This window comes from Sinocyclocheilus grahami, unplaced genomic scaffold (assembly GCF_001515645.1).
Source record: "Sinocyclocheilus grahami isolate Dianchi unplaced genomic scaffold, SAMN03320097.WGS_v1.1 scaffold1053.1, whole genome shotgun sequence".
Classification (NCBI taxonomy): domain Eukaryota; kingdom Metazoa; phylum Chordata; class Actinopteri; order Cypriniformes; family Cyprinidae; genus Sinocyclocheilus; species Sinocyclocheilus grahami.
Genome location: NW_015506232.1, coordinates 465,921 through 485,857, shown reverse-complemented (window position 1 = coordinate 485,857; position 19,937 = coordinate 465,921). Strand labels below are relative to the sequence as shown.

Sequence of the window (19,937 nt, the reverse complement as noted above, 5' to 3'; positions counted from 1 at the left end):
CTCATGTTTCACTCATGTTTCTCTCATGTTTTCCTCATGTTTTTCTCTCATGTTTTGCTCTGATTCAGTGCCGACACAGAAGCCGCCGGCGTTGGGGCCCGTAGCGTTCGCGGCCCTGATCGCGGGGCCCGTGTGTGTGGTGTGCTTCCTGATGGTCCCCATCTTCTACATCTGCCACAGCCGCTCGGTCCTCCACCACCGCGTGCCTAACGAGGAAGACCGGTCCATGGACCACCCCTTCATCACGGTGGGAACCACGCTCAAAGACCTGATCTACGACATGACCACATCCGGCTCCGGCTCCGGTAACTCGCACAGAAAACATGCTACTACACATCATTTATATACTGCTATATTACCTATTCATCTTTTTAACATGCTTTTGATGTTTTTTGTTTAACTTTTAGTACCTTTTTAATAAATAATTTATTTAAAAAAAAAATTAATAATTTTCAGTACTTTTTTTTTGCCTTTGTCATTTTTCTTATTTTAAATTTTTTTTCAATTATAGGTTTAGTACTTGAAATTAGAAGAGTCAACAATGTCGATATGCTATTATAGTATTTGTTAATATTTTTAATTAGGTTTTAATTTTTTTGTTAAGTTTTAGTAATTTTATTTGCATTTATAATTTTTCGTAGTTTTTAAAAATTATTTATATTTAGCTTTCACTTAATCAATTTTAGTTTTAGTACTTGGTTATGAATGTTGCCTTGGCGGTTAACATGTTAAAATGTTTAAGTTTTTTAATCTAATATTTACCAAACTAAATGGTTTTCATTAACAGTAACAACACCACTGTTGTAGTATCATTGATATAATATTATATTATATTGTATTATATCATATCATATCATATTTTTAATTAGATTTTATTTGATATTTTCTGCTTTCATGTTATTTTTAAAGTTGCAGTAATTTAAATTTTTTTTTTTTCGTAATATGTTTTAGTTTTTGTTGTTTTTAAATATATCTATATAATTTTAAAAACAAATTTGTTTGTTTTAGCACATCAAGTTAAATTAATCTAATCTGAAAAAGTTTTTTTGTTTTGTTTTTGCGATTAATTTCAGTTAAAATGTATTTTAAGTAATGCATATGTTTTTATTTATTATGTTTTTAGTTTCAGTTAACCGTAATTACCCTGAACATCACAGCTTTTAATGTGCGCAGGTTGTCATTTTTCTCTTACAGTAATTCAGGTACCGTGTCTTTACGCCCATGCCTGACTGACGAGAAACCGTCAGGAGTTTCCTGTTATTCTTGCTTTATTTACATGTTTTTCACATCATATAATTATGTGTTTGTCTTCCTGAGCATCTGCGCTCTTTGTGTGCATGTCTGCTGTTCTCTTTGTTGTGTAGTCTGTGGATCTCAGGTACCGTGTCTTTACGCCCATGCCTGACTGACGAGAAACCGTCAGGAGTTTCCTGTTATTCTTGCTTTATTTACATGTTTTTCACATCATATAATTATGTGTTTGTCTTCCTGAGCTCTTTGTCTCTTTGTGTGCATGTCTGCTGTTCTCTTTGTTGTGTAGTCTGTGCATCTCCTTCTCTTTGTGTGTGTGTGTGTGTGTGTGTGTGTGTGTGTGTGTGTGTGTTTCACCAGCATGGTCACACAACATCATTAAACACTGGCTGCCAAGGCAAAGTGCTACTTATCTTACTGGCACGTCTTCAAGATGTTAAAGAACAGACTCGTAGTACCCTCTCGAGCCGCGCATGAGAGACGTAACATCAGGCCGTATCAGACTGCCGCACAGACACATGAAGGTCACTCTCACAGATGTCTTGATGTCTGTGTCTGGTGTCTGGTGGAGACGCTCAAACATGTTCAGGCAACATGAGAAACCTCCTCAAAGACATGGCTCTTTTCTTCTCTCTGTTTTCCGCTCGTAGCATTGAGCCGTGTGTCTGAATCAGTGTTTGCACGCTTTGTGCAGCTGAATCGTGAGTGACGTGTTTCTGCATCATGCGACGCGTTTCTGAGGGGAACGGAGTGCATGCAGTTATTAACATTATAAATCTAAGAGATTCTTTTTTCCCCCCAACTTAAAGGTAGATATATAACACTATACTTTGTGTTATATTACCCTTGGCTTTAAATGATCGAGAACTAGTTGACTAGTGTTTCTGATTTTTCTCTCTTCTGAGCAGTCAGTCTTATTGTTTTTTTCCTCTTTCGATTGTCATAAAAACGCTATTATGGATTTTTCAAACAAGAATGCAAAAATGAAATTTTTCATGTCGTACCAAACCTGTAAGACTTTTATTCATCTTTGAAACAAACATTAATTTCTCTCCCATACAGCAAAAACATATTTCCTAATATATTTAAAAATATTTAGTTATTAACATTATAAATCTAAGAGATTCTTTTTTCCCCCCAACTTAAAAGTAGATATATAACACTATACTTTGTGTTATATTACCCTTGGCTTTAAATGATCGAGAACTAGTTGACTAGTGTTTCTGATTTTTCTCTCTTCTGAGCAGTCAGTCTTATTGTTTTTTTCCTCTTTCGATTGTCATAAAAACGCTATTATGGATTTTTCAAACAAGAATGCAAAAATGAAATTTTTCATGTCGTACCAAACCTGTAAGACTTTCATTCATCTTTGAAACAAACATTAATTTCTCTCCCATACAGCAAAAACATATTTCCTAATATATTTCAAAATATTAAAAAAAAAATGGCCAATAAAAATATTTGCTAATGTGTTTCAAAATATATTTGCACTAATATATTTTCTACCAATACATTTGAAATAATATTAACAAAAAAATAATGTTGTGCTATATATTTCAGTCCAAGAAAATACATTCATGTGTCACATTTGAAGAAAAACGTTGTTGTCTATAAAATGTAGGAACATATAGCATATTTGAGTAAAACTTAATATACATGTATAGAACAACCGTTTCTTCAGACAGTGACTGCATGCTTTTAAAAGACGGACTATTTGAACTCCTCAGAAAGGAAATGCGCTTCAGAAAGCGTGTCTGTAATGAGCGTTTCTCAGTGCTGATCACACAAATGTCACGCTTCACGTTTACAGAAGGCCTCTTTCTTCCATGCTCTTCCAAAATATTTCTCTTTTCCAATAAAGTATTTTAAAGCTCGGAATAACTAGAAAAATGTATATTCTTGATCAAATAGCCACAGATTTGTAAGACTTCATTAATTGATATGACTTTTTCAGGTCTAGAAATCACACTTCTTAAATGAAGATGCCGCAGGTGTAGATGTTTTCATCTGATTTAAGGCTGAACTCGTTTCGAGTGACCGCCGTACTTCTCTAGCTCAGTAATCACAGCACATTAGGACAGATGTTTTGCATTACAATTTTTTTTTTTTAGAAATATTGTTTAAATCTGAATATGATGTATTATTTAAATAATGTGCAATGATTTGCGTAAACATTGCATTAAACATTTCAGAAAGTGTTACTTTAGTATCGTTGAGATACTGTTACAGTTATTAATGTTTTGAAGTAGTTTCTATTATATATTCTCCCGTTTTCATTTGAATTTTGTTGTGTTTTTGTCAGGTTTTTAAAAAAAATAGGTCTACATGTAGTTTATTCATTTTTGTTATTTTGAGTTGTTCATTATTTTATTAATTATTCACATTTGTTTTAGATTTTTGAATACATCAGTTTAAACTAAATGAACAGTTGTATAACTCTGGATAAAGCCAGATTCATGATAGATGTTGTTGATATGTTAAAGGTTTTTCCAGCGGGATTTTGGATTTCTCCTTTTATCACTCCGTAATCAGAAAATACTGTCAGCAGACAGAACACAGTCATTGTGAAATGTTAAATAAATCAGTGTGAAAGAATTATGATCAAACTTTAGGTATATAGACAGGAATAAAACTGTAAAGTTTGCTGTTTGTAAGAGAAGAAACTCTTTAAAGATATGGATTGGAAACGAAATGGAATTGAAAGACTAAAATAACTCTTTCTGTCAACAAAATACAATTCCTCCGCAGATTTAAAACCGCTTGCAAACATGTCAGGTATTCATTCCTGTGCAAACAGAGTGTGAAAGTTACCGTGTTTACTGGCTTTACCACGGTTATGTTGTCATGACAACAAATATTGGCTATAACTTATGACACAGACAGGTTGGTCTTTATATACTCGTGGCTGTAAAGAGTTAATCAGCGTTATGACCGTTCGTTCAGTGTCCCGTGGCAGCAGGGTCCTGAGCTTCTATTGGTGAATCTGCTGTAAGCCGGGCTCTGATTGGCTCTCGCTGACCCCCCGCTGCCTCTATGGCTTCCCAGCATTCCTTCACAGAGAACACACTGCGTTCGGCTCCTAATGGCTGCGCTTCTGTTTCTGAAGGGTCCCTGAAGGGCTTTAGTGTAAAGTAACTCACTGTAATGTTACTGAAGCTCTGGATGAGTTGGTTACAATTATTCATGAGATCGTACAATACATTATAATGTGCATTACAAGGCATAATTAATGCATCAAAACTACTTTATAATGCATTATACATAAAGGCTTTAAGTAAAGTGTTACTGACATTTTTTATTAAAAAATGAATATTCTGAAAGCGTCTTAATAGTAACAGTAAATATATTTTATAATATAATTAATATCATATTTTTAAAAATATAATACAACCCCAATTCCAGAGAAGTTGGGGCATTTTGTAAAATGCAATAAAATCAAGAATCTGTGATTTGTTCGTTCTCTTTAACTTTTATTTAATTGTCAAAAGTACAAAGAAAAGATTCCCAACTTTTTTGGAGTGTGTTGCAGCCTTCGAAATCCAAATGTGTTCATATTTACAAAATACATGTACGTTGGTCAGTGAAAACTTTGGAAATCTTTTCTTTGTACTTTTGAACTTCTCTGGAATTGGGGCAGTAGATATAATCACCATATTTGTAACGAAACTAGCCTAATAAATGACATTGACATTAAATAATAATAATAAATGACAAGAATGTTCAATAAATGCATCAGTTTCAGATTCTCAACTCATCTAAAGATTGAGATTTATCGGCCAATATATCGGTTATCAGCTTTCAAATCGAATAAACTATCAGCCAAAATGTCCGTATCTGTTCATCCCTTCGTGATTGCACATCTGTGGGTTTACCTGTAATGGCCAGGAGCAGAATGAATCAGTAAATATGTGTGTGTGTGGTTTGCCAGCTGTGTCTTTAGAAGAGAAGGAGTGTCTGTGCGTGTCCTGACTTGTTCTCGTCTCAGATAACGGCACGTGGACGCAGCTGTGGCTGGTGTCGGACTATCACGAGCACGGCTCTCTGTTCGACTATCTGAACCGCTACACAGTGACGGTGGAGGGCATGATCAAGCTGTCTCTGTCCACAGCCAGCGGCCTGGCGCACCTGCACATGGAGATCGTGGGAACGCAAGGTCTGTGCGTCTCAAACTCATCTGGCTGTTGTTTCCAGTGCTAGGAAACCATCAGTAAACTCTCCTGTTTTTGGTCTGAATCTGTTCATAATCATACACAGAGAATGCAGTTCATACAGGGCAGCTCTTCTGTAATATTTTACATTTCTAAATGTACATTATTTAGATTTTTTGTTTTGTTATAAAGGTGCTATCGCCTGATTTTAAGAAGATAAAATATCTCATCATCAGAGGCTGAAAGTATTGAAAAGGAAATCTTTAAGTAGTTTGATTACAATCTTTTTTTTTTATTTCTTGAAATTAGGCAGTTTTTTTAACTAGTGCTGTCAAACGATTAATCGCATTTTTGTTTACATTATATGTGTGTATATTTATTATGTATTTGTAAATACACACACATGCATGTACAGTATATATTTAAGAAAAATTTTACATTTATATATTAAATATATTTATATAAGATATCATTTATATGAATATACAGTGGGGCAAAAAAGTATTTAGTCAGCCACCAATTGTGCAAGGCCATGTATCGTGAGATTTTGAGTGAAAACCTCCTTCCATCAGCAAGGGCATTGAAGATGAAATGTGGCTGGGTCTTTCAGCATGACAATGATCCCAAACACACCGCCCGGGCAACGAAGTAGTGGCTTCGTAAGAAGCATTTCAAGGTCCTGGAGTGGCCTAGCCAGTCTCCAGATCTCAACCCCATAGAACATCTTTGGAGGGAGTTGAAAATCCGTGTTGCCCAGCGGCAGCCCCAAAACATTACTGCTCTAGAGTAGATCTGCATGGAGGAATGGGCCAAAATACCAGCAACAGTGTGTGACAACCTTGTGAAGACTTACAGAAAACGTTTGACGTCTGTCATTGCCAACAAAGGGTATATAACAAAGTATTGAGATGAAATTTTGTTATTGACCAAATACTTATTTTCCACCATAATTTGCAAATAAATTCTTTAAAAATCCTACATTGTGATTTTCTGGATTTTTTTTCTCATTTTGTCTCTCATAGTTGAGGTATACCTATGATGAAAATTACAGGCCTCTCTCATCTTTTTAAGTGGGAGAACTTGCACAATTGGTGGCTGACTAAATACTTTTTTGCCCCACTGTAAATATATACATGTAAATATTTTCAAAATATATGCTGTGTGAGTGTGTTTTAATTCTGTGTTTTTCTGTCAATATGGGGTGCTGTGTGTACATTAATGAGGAAAAAAAATTAACTTAAATGATTTTAGCAAATGGCTGCAATATAACAAAGAGTGAAAAATGTAAGGGGGTCTGAATACTTTCCGTACCCACTGTATATACATAATAAATATACACAGTACACACACATATACTATGTAAACAGAAACTTTTAATCGTTTGACAGCACTATTTTTAACAAATATTGATGCCATGTAGACCTTCATGACTGTATATCAAAGTAATTAAAATTCTGAAAAATCTCACATAATTTTAACTTTTATGACATGCCAAGTTTAATTCAAAACTCAATGGTATTCATGATTTAAAAATATAGATAAAAAAAAAAATATTTTACCTTGAAATTAAAATTAAAAACATTAAATTCAACCGTTCAGTCTTTTGAACATTTTTGAGAAGTTTTTCAAAACATATTCAAAACAACATGAATGTAAGCATTTGGATGGTTAAAGATGTTTTCAAGAATTTATCACATCTTTTTAAACTATATTTTTCCTTTTCATCATCTTTGATGTTTCTCTGTATATAATGACCCGTCTGCCATAGTTTTCTTAAAAGTACCTTGGATTATGAAGCACACAAGTACTCAAAAGTTTGCATCACAGTTTCCACAAAAATATTATGCAGCACAACTGTGTTCAACATTGATAATAATCAGAAATGTTTGTCGAGCAGCAGATCAGCATATTATACTGATTTCTGAAGATCATGTGACACTGAAGACTGGAGGAATGATGCTGAAAATACAGCTGCGCATCACAGGAATACAGTACAGTTTAACACATATTCACAGAGAACACTGCTGTGCTACACTGTAATAATATTTCAGTTGTAATAATAAGGAAAGCAGAATCCTGGCGTCTGTGTGGGATGTTTTCAGCTCGTGTGTTTTAGTTCCAGTGAAACCAAATCAAGCTTCAGCTTTACAGGCCCTGCTCTTTCAGCCACCAGTGGAGGCATTTATTTATTTATATGATAATATAAAAATATCACTTTGAGTCACTGTTTGCATCTTAATGTCCAAAACGGAATAATTTAGGCTTGATTTAGTCTTGAGTGGAGTTGAGTGGAGTTTTGAGTAATTCTCATCAGCAGAGTTGTTTGTTGTTAAAGCGAGCTTCATTTACTGCTGCGGCAGCTTTATTACTTTTCTATAATTGAGACGTAAAGCCTCATTACTCTGAGAGAGTGTCACAATCAAGCTCTGCACATCGACTCACTCTGTTGTAGTATTGAAGTTATTATAAAGCTTTCATTTGTAGACATGTGAGAAAGTAATGCATTATATTACTATTGCTTATTGTTAAACCCTGAACATAAGTAGTGAAATTCAGCACAGTCTGTGCTACAGATATGATTAGTATCAAAATCATAAAGTGTGATTACTTTTCCAAGCAATCTGGTTTATTTTCAACTTGTGGAAAAAAAAATTAATCATTTAAGTTTGAGGTTTGTAAGATGTTTAATATTTCCGAAAGAAGTCTCTTCTGCTCACCAATGCATTTATTTGATAAAAAATACAGTAAAAATGGTGAAATATTATTATGATTTAAAACAGCTGTTTTCTAAGTGAATCTCTGTTAAACTGTAATGTATTTCTGTGATGCGCAGCTGTATTTTCAGCATCATTCCTCCAGTCTTCAGTGTCACATGATCTTCAGAAATCAGTATAATATGCTGATCTGCTGCTCGAGAAACATTTCTGATTATTATCAATGTTGAACACACTTGTGCTGCACAATATTTTTGTGGAAACTGTGATGCATTTTATTTTTCAGGATTCACAGATTAATAGAAAGTTCAAAAGAACAGCATTTATTTGAAATATACATTTCTTGTTACATTGTAAATACTGTCACTTTTGATCAGTTTAATGTGTCCTTGATTAATTAATTAATTTCTTAATTTCGAGTGTAAAAATTTATTGAAAATTACTTTCTTGAATTTCAATTTTTTTTTTTTTTTAAAGAAACGAATTATACAATCAATCCTGTAACATTTGGATTGTAAATAACCTAATAACAATCCACAACGCCCTAGCAACCACCTGATGAAGCTGTGCATAGCAACATGCTCTGAGCACCTTAGCAACCGCATCTCAGCCGAGATGATGCAAACCCTCAGACAACATACAAAACTACCAAACTTTGCTATAATGGACATCAGCTTGAGATAGTCACCACTGATGAGCTATTACTAAATATAATGTAGAATCTTTCATTTGCTGTAAAGCTGCTTTGCAGCGATTTGCATCGTGAAAAGTGCTATACAAATAAACTTGAATTGAATTGAACAGCTGTCAGTGTCAGAAATCAATGCAGCTGCACTGCAGACAAACCATCTGCTAGCACAGAGGATCATTGTTTTACCATGTTTTTACTACAGTATATACCATGCAATTGAATTGAGTGTTTACGTGTCACTAAAGGTTCAAAGAGTCTGAAAAAGGCTAAGATCATGGTGCATCACTTTTTTAAACATATACCATGGTGATAACATGATTTTGACATATTCATTTAATATTCAAATGATGCTTTTATTAATCAAGGATGCATTCAATTGATCAAAAGTGACAGTGAAGACATTTATAATGAAAGCAGTGCAACGGTGATGAAACTGACTTGGAACTACCTGTGCATTAGAATCCGGTCAGAATCGAGGATTCAGACAGACTACGGTATAAACTCGTATGAAGCCTCGTACCGTTACCTTTGTGATGCCTTCGTGTGGAGTCTTGGTGCAGGAGGAGCAGACCTCTCTCAGCTTTCGTTTGTGTTTTGAAGGAGTTTTTCAGTGACGTGAGTGTGAAGATCGAGCGATGCTTTATCTGCGGTTTGTTCTGTGAACGCTCTCTGGTCTCTGTGGTGTGTTCCAGGCAAGCCTGCTATCGCTCACAGGGATCTGAAGTCCAAGAACATCCTGGTGAAGAAGAACGGCACGTGCTGCATCGCAGACCTGGGTTTAGCTGTGCGCCACGACTCCGCCACCGACACCATCGACATCGCACCCAACCACAGAGTGGGCACCAAACGGTACGCCTTCGCTCCACGGCGCTGCTGACTAGTTTAGCTGCCGCGAGATTCAGTCGAGCTTCCTCTCCATCTCCACTTTAGTAGTCCTGCTGAGAGTTTGCTGCGTTTCATATCAGTATGTTTCCATCCAGTTTATTCGGTAAATGTGTTTCCATCGTAGTTTAAAAAGTTTATCCTACTCAAATGTGCAAAGGTTCATTTTTTGAATTTATGCTCATCTTGGCGTTCGAGCTTCCTCTCCATCTCCACTTTAGTAGTCCTGCTGAGAGTTTGCTGCGTTTCATATCAGTAGCTATGTTTCCATCCAGTTTATTCGGTAAATGTGTTTCCATCGTAGTTTAAAAAGTTTATCCTACTCAAATGTGCAAAGGTTCATTTTTTGAATTTATGCTCATCTTGGCGTTTCCATCCAGCGTTTTTTATATGCGATATTCCAAAATGCACGTAAAAATAGGTGGCCGGAAACAGCTACTGGGAAATGTTTACTTCACTATAATTCAAATAAATTCTAATCTAATCGTGACAAACTATATCTATATCATTGGAAAAGGTGTAAGGATTGGATATTTCACCACTGTTTTACGCGTTACACATTATGTAGGAAAAGTAATAGAGTGTTTTATGACAAGAGGGCACCTCAAAAAACGAGTTCTGACCTTTGTCACAAAAAGTGTTTCTTTGTTGCCTTTTTCTCTAGATTTAGAAATCATCAGAAATTATATATCAATTTGAAAGCTTAAAATCTCAAAATTCAACTTTTGAAAACCATTTTAAAATCAGACATTGCATTACCATGGAAATGGTACATCAATATCATATTACAAAATGTTTTTGTTCATGAATTATAATAATGTAAGTTTGGGTCGTGCACTTTCACGTCTGTGTTCAAAGATGGAATGACGGTTAAAGAGAAAGTGTAGCATTTGTGTCATGTTAGCCCACACAAAATACCCATTTATATGGCGCTAACTTTTTCTTTGCTGGAGATGTTTTTGCCGATCTGCAAAATGTGAATTTACAAGTCTTAACATTTCTTTGGGTCTTAAAATGTCTTCATTTGGACACAAATTAAGGCCATAAAACAGCCTTAAATCAGACCAGAAAGTGTTCGGTTCATAGATTTAGGGCGTTAAATGCTGCATGCACTGCAGTTTCTTGCTCTACATTTTTGTTTTGTTTTCTAATACAAATATGTAAACATCCTTAAATTAAAATAGATTTACTGGAGAAGCCATTAAACTTCAACTTGCACTGAAATAAAAATGAATCGAAACTATATAGACATAAGAAAAACAATAAAACTGACAAACATGCACAACAAAATTTTTAAATTAAAGTGAAAAGCAAACATTAAAACTAAATTATTCTAAACTATAATAGCATCTCCGTGATACTAAAACACCAGTAATTGGAAGTTGTATTTTCAAACTTTGAAGTGTTGCTAAAGCAACTCATTTTGTAGACATTAGAGAACATATTCATGTCTTGTGTCCTTACGTTTTCTTTAATTGCTCTCAGAAATGTCTTAAATTCACTTTCATAAAACCTGCAGAATCCCTGGTTTTAATATGCAGCTTCTAAAGTCTCCATAGCGGAGTGCATTACTAGATTAGAGCAGGTGTCTATAAATCAGTTCAAGAAAGAGAAAGCGCTCCCTGCTTTGATTGCTTTAGTCTCTCAAGCGCTCCATCAGACGTGTGCTCCTGCAGAAACTGGGTTTGGACGAGCCTCGGTGCTTTCTGAGCTCCTCTGCTCATGTTCATGGCCTGTGTTTTCCTGCGGCTCTGAGGAGCTGGATGTGCTTCAGTCTCGCTCTGCTTCAGCTCAGATCTGGATGTCCTCCTGTTCTCAGTGTTTTGGCAGAGCATGCAGACATTTCAGGATTGATCCACTTATCCAGATTAATCTCCTGAACTTGTGTGTGTGCAGATGAGTCTTTTAATGCCTTAACTTCCAGTGATTCTCATCTCATTCGCCTCAGAGACGACTGCTTAGACCTGCTTCTGTGTTTGTGATGGTGATTGTTTGGAAGCTTGTGATTTAATAAAGAAAGAAAGAAAGAAAAGAGAAAAAAAAAACAAGCGAAATATTCCACAAATAAATAATAAAAGCATTTTAATGACAGTTTTGAAAGATTTCAATAGAATAAATAATAATTTTTTATTTAATGGATTTATATTTTTAATTTGTGTACTTGAGCATGTACCGGGGTTATTATCTTATATATGTCTTTTATCTTATATTTATAATTTTTTTTTTTATTAAAAATAAATTATATATATATATATGTATATATTTCAGCTAGTTGCCAAGGCAACATTTATCATTTAAAATTTTAATATTTATATTTAACATATATATATATATATGTGTGTGTGTGTGTAATCATATAAAAAAAGGTAATTACATGACAAAAACACTATAAAAGTAGTAAAGTTTTAAGTAAAATTAAAAACTTGTTCAAAATACTAATAAAAATGTTCTTAGTGATACTGAAGTAACACTGGTATGCAGTTGTTTTTGAAGTAAAGATACATAATATTGATGATCTAAAGCTACTATTTTGGTATAGATCATTTACATGTTTAAGACATTTTCTGCAGTGTACCTTAAATACAACCAGAATACAAAACACTGACATGTCACAAGTTCAGGCCTCTGTGCTTTTTTAAAATTCAGTTTTAACCACATACTGATTTATTTCCATGCCTGTAAACCATCTGGTTTTCCCTTGAAACTGCGTTTAGTTCTGGTAATGCTGAATGACAATACAGTCAACCTTCAGAAGGACCTTGTTTTTGGATCATAGGGGGCATACATCTCTGGATTGTGATCAAAACTAATAACTCTCTAATCACTTGTGTCCTTCAACAGGTATATGGCTCCAGAAGTGCTTGACGATTCAATAAACATGAAGCACTTTGAGTCTTTCAAGAGGGCAGACATCTATGCCATGGGGCTGGTCTTCTGGGAAATTGCCAGCAGATGTTCTATTGGAGGTATTATTCATATGAAACTAGCTCTACTTTAATAACTGGTTTTTAAATATGTGCGTCATGTTTCCCCAGGGTTTCTTTCATTCAAGTATGTGAAGTATTTTAGTGAAGTTTGTCTGATCTTTTGATCAGCAGCATCATCTGTTGTTTTGAGTTTTAGACTCATCGTGCTTTAACTGAAGCATGTTTTTGCGCAGGCATTCACGAGGACTACCAGCTGCCGTACTATGACCTGGTGCAGTCCGACCCGTCGGTGGAGGAGATGAGGAGAGTCGTGTGCGAACAGAAACTACGGCCCAACATCCCAAACAGATGGCAGAGCTGTGAGGTGAGAACACTCCGCTTAAAACAGAGGAGTTAATTTGCTAAAACAGATAACTCCATTTTTATTTATTTTCAGAAATCATGTTTTTTTTTTTTATTGTGCGTTCCTACTAATATCAATCAAACTGCAGTTGATTGATATTAGAAAACAAAACAATCTTCACATTAAGGAGTTAATTTGCTAAAACAGATAACTCCATTTTTATTTATTTTCAGAAATCATGTTTTTTTTTTTATTGTGCGTTCCTACTAATATCAATCAAACTGCAGTTGATTGATATTAGAAAACAAAACAATCTTCACATTAAAAAAAAAATCTGATTTATTTAAATAACTTGAAATAAAAAAATATTGATTAAATATTTAAAGCTTAAAAATCATAAATCATATAAAAAGAAAAATGACTTCTTCCATGGACGACAGTAAAAAGTGTATGTATGCGCACTTGTTCTTCTGGTGAAGTCGTCTGGTTCTGGAGAGAACAGGTTTGATTTCTCCTGTAGATCAGTGAAGTTAATGTCATACTGGTGCACACGGCTCTGCTCTCTCGTGCGGTGTAATTGCATCACTGCGGAGAGGTAATGACCGCTGAGACAAACCACAGGCCTCACAGATCCACCCTCGCTCCTCTTTATTACTGCCGAAGTCACACGACTGGATTCGATTAGATCCGCTGTGAAATCTAATCCGTCTCCAGCGTATGAGCGCTGCCAAACACTCTGAGAAGTAGAGACGTGTCGCTGCTACTCTCCGTCTTTGTGTCTGCGTCTGTAGCACGTGATTCTGCCGCAGTAGCAGTGATATCTGTGACCCTGGAGCACAACACCAGTCATAGGGGTCAATTTTGTGAAATTGAGATTTATATATCTTCTGAAAGCTGAATAAATAGGATAGGACAATATGTTAGGATCGGACAATATTTGGCTGAGATACAACTATTTGAAAATCTGGAATCTGAGGGTGCAAAAAAATCTAAATATTGAGAAAATCATCTTTAAAGTTGTTCAAATGAAGTTCTTAGCAATGCATATTACTAATCAAACATTAAGTTTTGATATTTACGGTAGGACATTTACAAAATATCTTCAAGGAACATGATCTTTTAATCTGTTAATAACCTCTAAATATAAGGCTGTATTGCGGATGAGCTTCAGTATTTGGCGAGCGGCTAAATGAACTCAACTCTGCTTGTGTGTCTCTCCAGAAACAGAAATGATCTGATTTGCATTCGGTGGAGTCTTTAACCCTGAGAGCAGAATGTGGGTGTCAGTAATAGAGCTGCGATCTCTGCATTCATACACTGCGAACAGTGTGCCGAGTGTAAGCGCTCTAGCTCTTTGCTCGGTGTTTGATTCGTATCGGGAGTAAAACGCTCCTGCGAGCTTCACTTTATTGAAGACGAGCTTTTCTGATCGAGTCGTTAGGAGATGATGTGCACATAATGCCAAGAGCGCAATAAACAGATGGCATGAAGCGAAACACTGATTTGACAAGAAATGACTATTTTTCATGATTATCTCACAGTTTGACCATTTCTCATAATTTTGGCTATATCTTACAATGTGACTTTTTTCATAATTATACCCTTATTTCATGTAATTGCTCATTTTTATAGTTCACAATATGACTTTTTGTAATTGCGACCTCATTATTTCTCATGATGCAACATTATATCTCACAATGTGAATGTATTTTATTATTTTTTTCATGCTTTTAATTTGCGTTAACTATAATAACTATGATAAACACAGATGTGATTCCGATTTTTATGGTGGACTTTCACAGTTGAAGATTGAAAGTCTGGGTTTGGGACAAGAATGAAAGAGTGAAACGTGTGCGTGATGAATGCATGAAGCAGTGTGTGATGTGTAATGAGTTGCGTGTGCTGTCGTGTGTTCAGGCTCTGCGTGTGATGGCGAAGATCATGAGGGAGTGCTGGTACGCCAGCGGAGCGGCCCGTCTCACAGCCCTGCGCATCAAGAAGACGCTGTCCCAGCTCAGCCAGCAGGAGGGCATCAAGATGTAGAGCATTCCTTTCCCATCATCACAAGAGGACAGCACTTTCCCTGACGTTTCCCGCATCCTTGGCCTCGGTCTGAATCGCGCCGGACTCCTCTCTCACACGGAGCGTCATGCGCGTGCAAGACGGATGCTTTTATTATTTATAAGTGCATCTGAGTTTGGTTTGAGGTTTGACTTGTTTCTGTGGGACCTCGTGTTTAATTTCCGCTCATCGCTGCAGCTCTTCAGCTCGGCGTGACTTTAAATACATGTTTTCTGTTTTTGCAAAAACAACTGGACATGACCTCATTCAGTCCTGGCGAACATGCTGCGACATATGCAATACAGATTTACGACTTTATATTTTTACTGCTCTGCTACAACGACTACGATAACAACCATGCCTTCCAAGCCAGGTGTTACCAGCAAGTGCCACTGCTTTGAACCAACTAACCAACCCACCCTCACAGCGCGCTGATCTGCTGGTGCCATCCTTCATTCTCTCTGCCTCTCGTTCTCTGAGGATGAAACAACGATCAGACCTCTACAGCTGGAGCTGCGATCGCTTACAGACGGCCAGAAGGTTGGGAGCGTTACCTAAAGTTGCCCAAACACACGCCTAGATCGTTCTCAACATGCATCGAGGTGCAGTCGTATAGAAAATGGATATTTACTAAGCCATGGCGCTTCCAACATTTTGTGGCGACTTTTTCTAATAGAATGTGCAAAACACGAAGGACTGCTTTGAAAGTGTTTCGGGCGAGTCTTCTGGGACCAGTGTGGAGCTGGTGTGTGTCCAGTACAGACATGTAGCAGCGGTTGTGACGCGCAGTGCTTTATCAGAGCCGATGGGATCCGATAGCCGCTCGCGAATGAAGAGCGAAACGAGGCGGCGTGATTTTCTCAAGGTGTCAGTTTCTGGTGCTTATTTAAGCATGCAACTTGAGATTCTGATTTATGTGCATCTGTACGTTTGAGGCTTTTTCAGTCGTCTTTATGCTCAGATTAGAGGCCCTGAATGTGGAAGGAATATTCCGAGATGAACGCAGGTCAAGCTCAGGCCACAGCATTTGCGTTTTAATGTTGATTAGCACAAAACAAACTAAATATAAACAGATAAATAAATGAAACATTTGGAAAACAACAAAAATCATGCTTACGAATCACACTGAAATTGGAGCAGTTTTTGGAGGATTTAAAAGATTTAAACATTTTGTAAAAACGCTTGCACTACCAGTCAAGATTTTTAATGCTTTTTAAATCATTCTCTTCTGCTCACCAAGCTTGCATTTTCAAATCCAAAATACAGCAAAAGCAGTAATATTGTGAAATATTTCTGCTATTTAAAATATCTGTTTTCTATCTGTTAAACTGTAATGTATTTCTGTGATGCGCAGCTGTATTTTCAGCATCATTCCTCCAGTCTTCAGTGTCACATGATCTTCAGAAATCAGTATAATATGCTGATCTGCTGCTCGAGAAACATTTCTGATTATTATCAATGTTGAACACAGTTAAAGTAAAGTTTTTTCAGGATTATTTGATGAATAGAAAGATCCAAAGATCAGCATTTATCTGAAATCAAAAACTTTTGTAACATTATACCCTCTACCATTCAAAAGCCTGGAGTCAGTATATTTAAATCATTATATATTTATTATGAAATCATGAAATATTATAGAAATTAATACTTTTTAGTTAGGAAAGATGCATTAAATTAATCAAAATTGGTGATAAAGGCATTTATAATGTTACGAAGGATTTCTATTTCAGATAAATGCTGTTCTTCTGAACTTTCTGTTCATCTGTGAATCCTGAAAAATAAAATGTATCACAGTTTCCACAAAAATATTGTGCAGCACGACTGTGTTCAACATTGATAATAATCAGAAATGTTTCTCGAGCAGCAGATCAGCATATTATACTGATTTCTGAAGATCATGTGACACTGAAGACTGGAGTAATGATGCTGAAAATACAGCTGCGCATCACAGAAATACATTACAGTTTAACAGAGATTCACAGAGAAAGATTTAGAAAGAAACATTAAAAATCTTGCCGTCCAAAAGAGTACCTCACTGGAGCCCAGAAAACTCTTTTTTTTGTCAAAACCAACATTCAGCCACAAATGCTGTCCGTTTAGTCTGACTTGTACTGAATCTGCAGCATTCCTCTCAGTGAAGGTCAGTGCTGTCGTGTTGGTGGCTCTTCTGCAGGTTACAGCACATCCATACAGATGCTGCTCGTATCCTCTAACGCTGATTGATCAGGCCGTGTATTGTGAAGCCAGTTCCTTTGAGGGAAGCTAATGATTGATTATTGATACGTACAAATGCACAGTTCCTGAATGAAGTACTTTTTAATGCGTGCGTGGGACGTAGTGTGTGTAGATAATGTGTAGATGTGTATAATGTTAGTCCGGCTGCTGGCTGTGTGCCGTGTACAGTTCTGGAAGGAGAACGAGTCAATTAAACCCAAAACGAGCAGCGTTCAGTGCTGTCAGAGGAGGGCTGCGGATCGAGCGGATGTAGCTTCTTCAGGAATGAAAATGATCTTTTATTCATTCTCACGCCGTTCCAAACCTGTGAGATGAGTTTGGGGAATGAGATCGGTCGCTCTTTTACACGCAGCTAAAATAAATCCGTATCACTAGTTCACTAGAACTGAAAAATAAATGTTACCTGACGTAAAATATAAAAACTTAAACTTTATTTTCAGCTAGTTTCCAAAGTAATACTCCTCACTTTCATTGACTTTAACTTGATAAAATGAAAGACATCAAAAACTAATAATGGAAAAGCACAACTTAAATGAGTAAAACCTTAACTAAAATTAAAATGAGAAAAAATAAAATTGAAAACATGATATGACACTAACATAACACTGATCAGGATTGAATCTTTCAAGCTTCAGAAAGAGCTAGCCTGCGAGACTGGATGTTTTGCAGCACTGGACATCAACAGAAGCGCTAGCTTGTGATTTTGTGAAGCTGAATCGTCTTTGATTCGTTCACGGATCTGATTCAATTGATCCAGTTTCAGCATTCACTGCAGCTGCACGGAAAAGAGCAGCTAGAACATTCATCAAAACGTCTCTTTTTGCATTCTATGGTGAACCGCAGGAATCGGCACGGTTTGGAACGACATGAGGATGGCTTTCCGTCTCGGATCAGCAGCTCGAGCGGATGCGTTCTCAGTAAAGCACACGATGCTCCTCGAGGAGACTTCAATCCATATTTCCAGCAGAAAGCCCTTACATGACCCAGACTCCTCCAGCGCCGGCTCTTCATTCATAATTCTCCAGCGGCAGCTTATGCAGCTCTGCACTGTAATGCACGAACACGTCAGACGGACTAATTAATGAAAGCACGTCGTGACAGGTGTGAATGTTACTAGTGCAGAGTATTTGCATAAATTAGCTGAAGGTGATTTTTAAAGCAGTGGCATGAAACACACGGGTCTTTCACTCATTTATGCAAACGCATCACTCTCTCCATGCTGTTATTAGAGATTAATTACACCGCTATGCTATTATTATACGGACACTGTGAAAAATACGCTTGGAGAATTCTGGGTGGTTTAAGGGCAGCTGACGAGCTTCCCATGATGCATTTCACTGGGACGCTGTGTGCTGCTGATTGGACGGTAGAGGAGAGCGTTATCGTTTCATTTGGTGCCTGAGTTTGACTCGGTTTTGTTTTTTAACTCCACTTAGAATGATGCACTGCATGGGGCTTATTTCTAATGTTTGCATCACTTGCTTTTAAAAAATAAATATATATATATATATATATATATATATATATATATATATTAAGAAAAAAAAAATCAAGAATAATAATAAAAATAATAATAATTTCAATAGGTTTTAAAGGTCAAAATGTCATGAGAAAAATACCTCCTCTGAAGACCAATGTGTTTATACCTCAGTGTATATATTTGAGTTTGTTTCGTTTGAAATGCTGAAATGAGATTTGATGTGGCTGGTACTGTATTATTGTCCAAACGGTATATTCCTCCTTTAAAGCAGTGTTTGGTTTGTTTCTGTTCTTTTCGTGTTCTGTATGAATTACAAGTGCTTTACTGATGTCATACTGTGTTTTAATGCCTCCTCAGCTGTATAGAAATGCCTTGTACTGTTTCTTTTACACACAAAAAAAATTAGAAAGAAAAAAAACAAACCTAAAGCGTGAAGCTGGTGGCGATGTGGGCCGTGTGGGTCACTAAAGCAATGAAGACATGAGGAAATCAGCTGATGCATGTGCAGTTCTTCTGTGTGAAGAAAGCGGCTGACCAGGAGGAGATGCACGAGTGTGCAGGAACTGGTTTTGGGTGCTTTTGTGATTCAGTCGTCAAGCTTTCTGTGGCTTCTCTCTGCAAGAGGCTGCCTGAGGAAGGCAGGCAGATATAGATGGAGATAAATAGCTTGTATTTCTCCAGCAGGGCACGCTGTTGCCTTTCAAGCCTCTGCATTCTGCTGCGCTGCAGACGCTTCATGCTGAATGCATCTGGAGTTGTGCAGCTTCACATGAGTGATTAAGATGCTGGATGGGTTTCACTGCAGCATCCGATCATATATGCAGTCTGAGAAAACACAGGAGACAGCAGTCCTGTTTAATACTGGGGATAATAGTTCAGTCTTTTGCGTTTATACTTAAAATAGAGAAATGTTGTGATGTGAAAAATGAAAAAATATAGAAGAATACTCTACTTCGACTTTCTTTATGTAATATCAATTTTTTTAATTCTAAAAGTGCGTTGGATGTTGTATAATTGATATCAGAATTCAGCCTATTGGAATAATGTTTAGATAGTGTAGAGTTAAGAGCTCTGAGAGTGGAGCGTCTCTTCTGATGTTTGACAGGACTCAGGAGTGTTGTATAGTTCTGCACACTCGTGCTTGCTCGTGTGCTGCTGATGTGATGCTGCAGTGATGATGCTGATGAGAGAGAGGGCTTGCAGCA

The 19,937-nt window shown here is 36.6% G+C and overlaps 1 protein-coding gene across 1 annotated transcript in view; it reads left to right on the top strand.

The window, feature by feature from the left end:
* The window catches only part of LOC107566165 (TGF-beta receptor type-1-like), a 57,530-nt gene extending 41,325 nt beyond the window's left edge, over window positions 1-16,205 (top strand). Inside the window, exons 3-8 of the mRNA XM_016251542.1 lie at window positions 69-305; window positions 5,231-5,404; window positions 9,497-9,653; window positions 12,528-12,652; window positions 12,847-12,977; window positions 14,874-16,205. Of these exons, the coding sequence (XP_016107028.1) occupies window positions 69-305; window positions 5,231-5,404; window positions 9,497-9,653; window positions 12,528-12,652; window positions 12,847-12,977; window positions 14,874-14,999 (950 nt within the window). The 3' untranslated portion in view covers window positions 15,000-16,205. The remainder of the gene's footprint in view (window positions 1-68; window positions 306-5,230; window positions 5,405-9,496; window positions 9,654-12,527; window positions 12,653-12,846; window positions 12,978-14,873) is intronic.
* The last annotated feature ends 3,732 nt before the right edge of the window (window positions 16,206-19,937 follow it).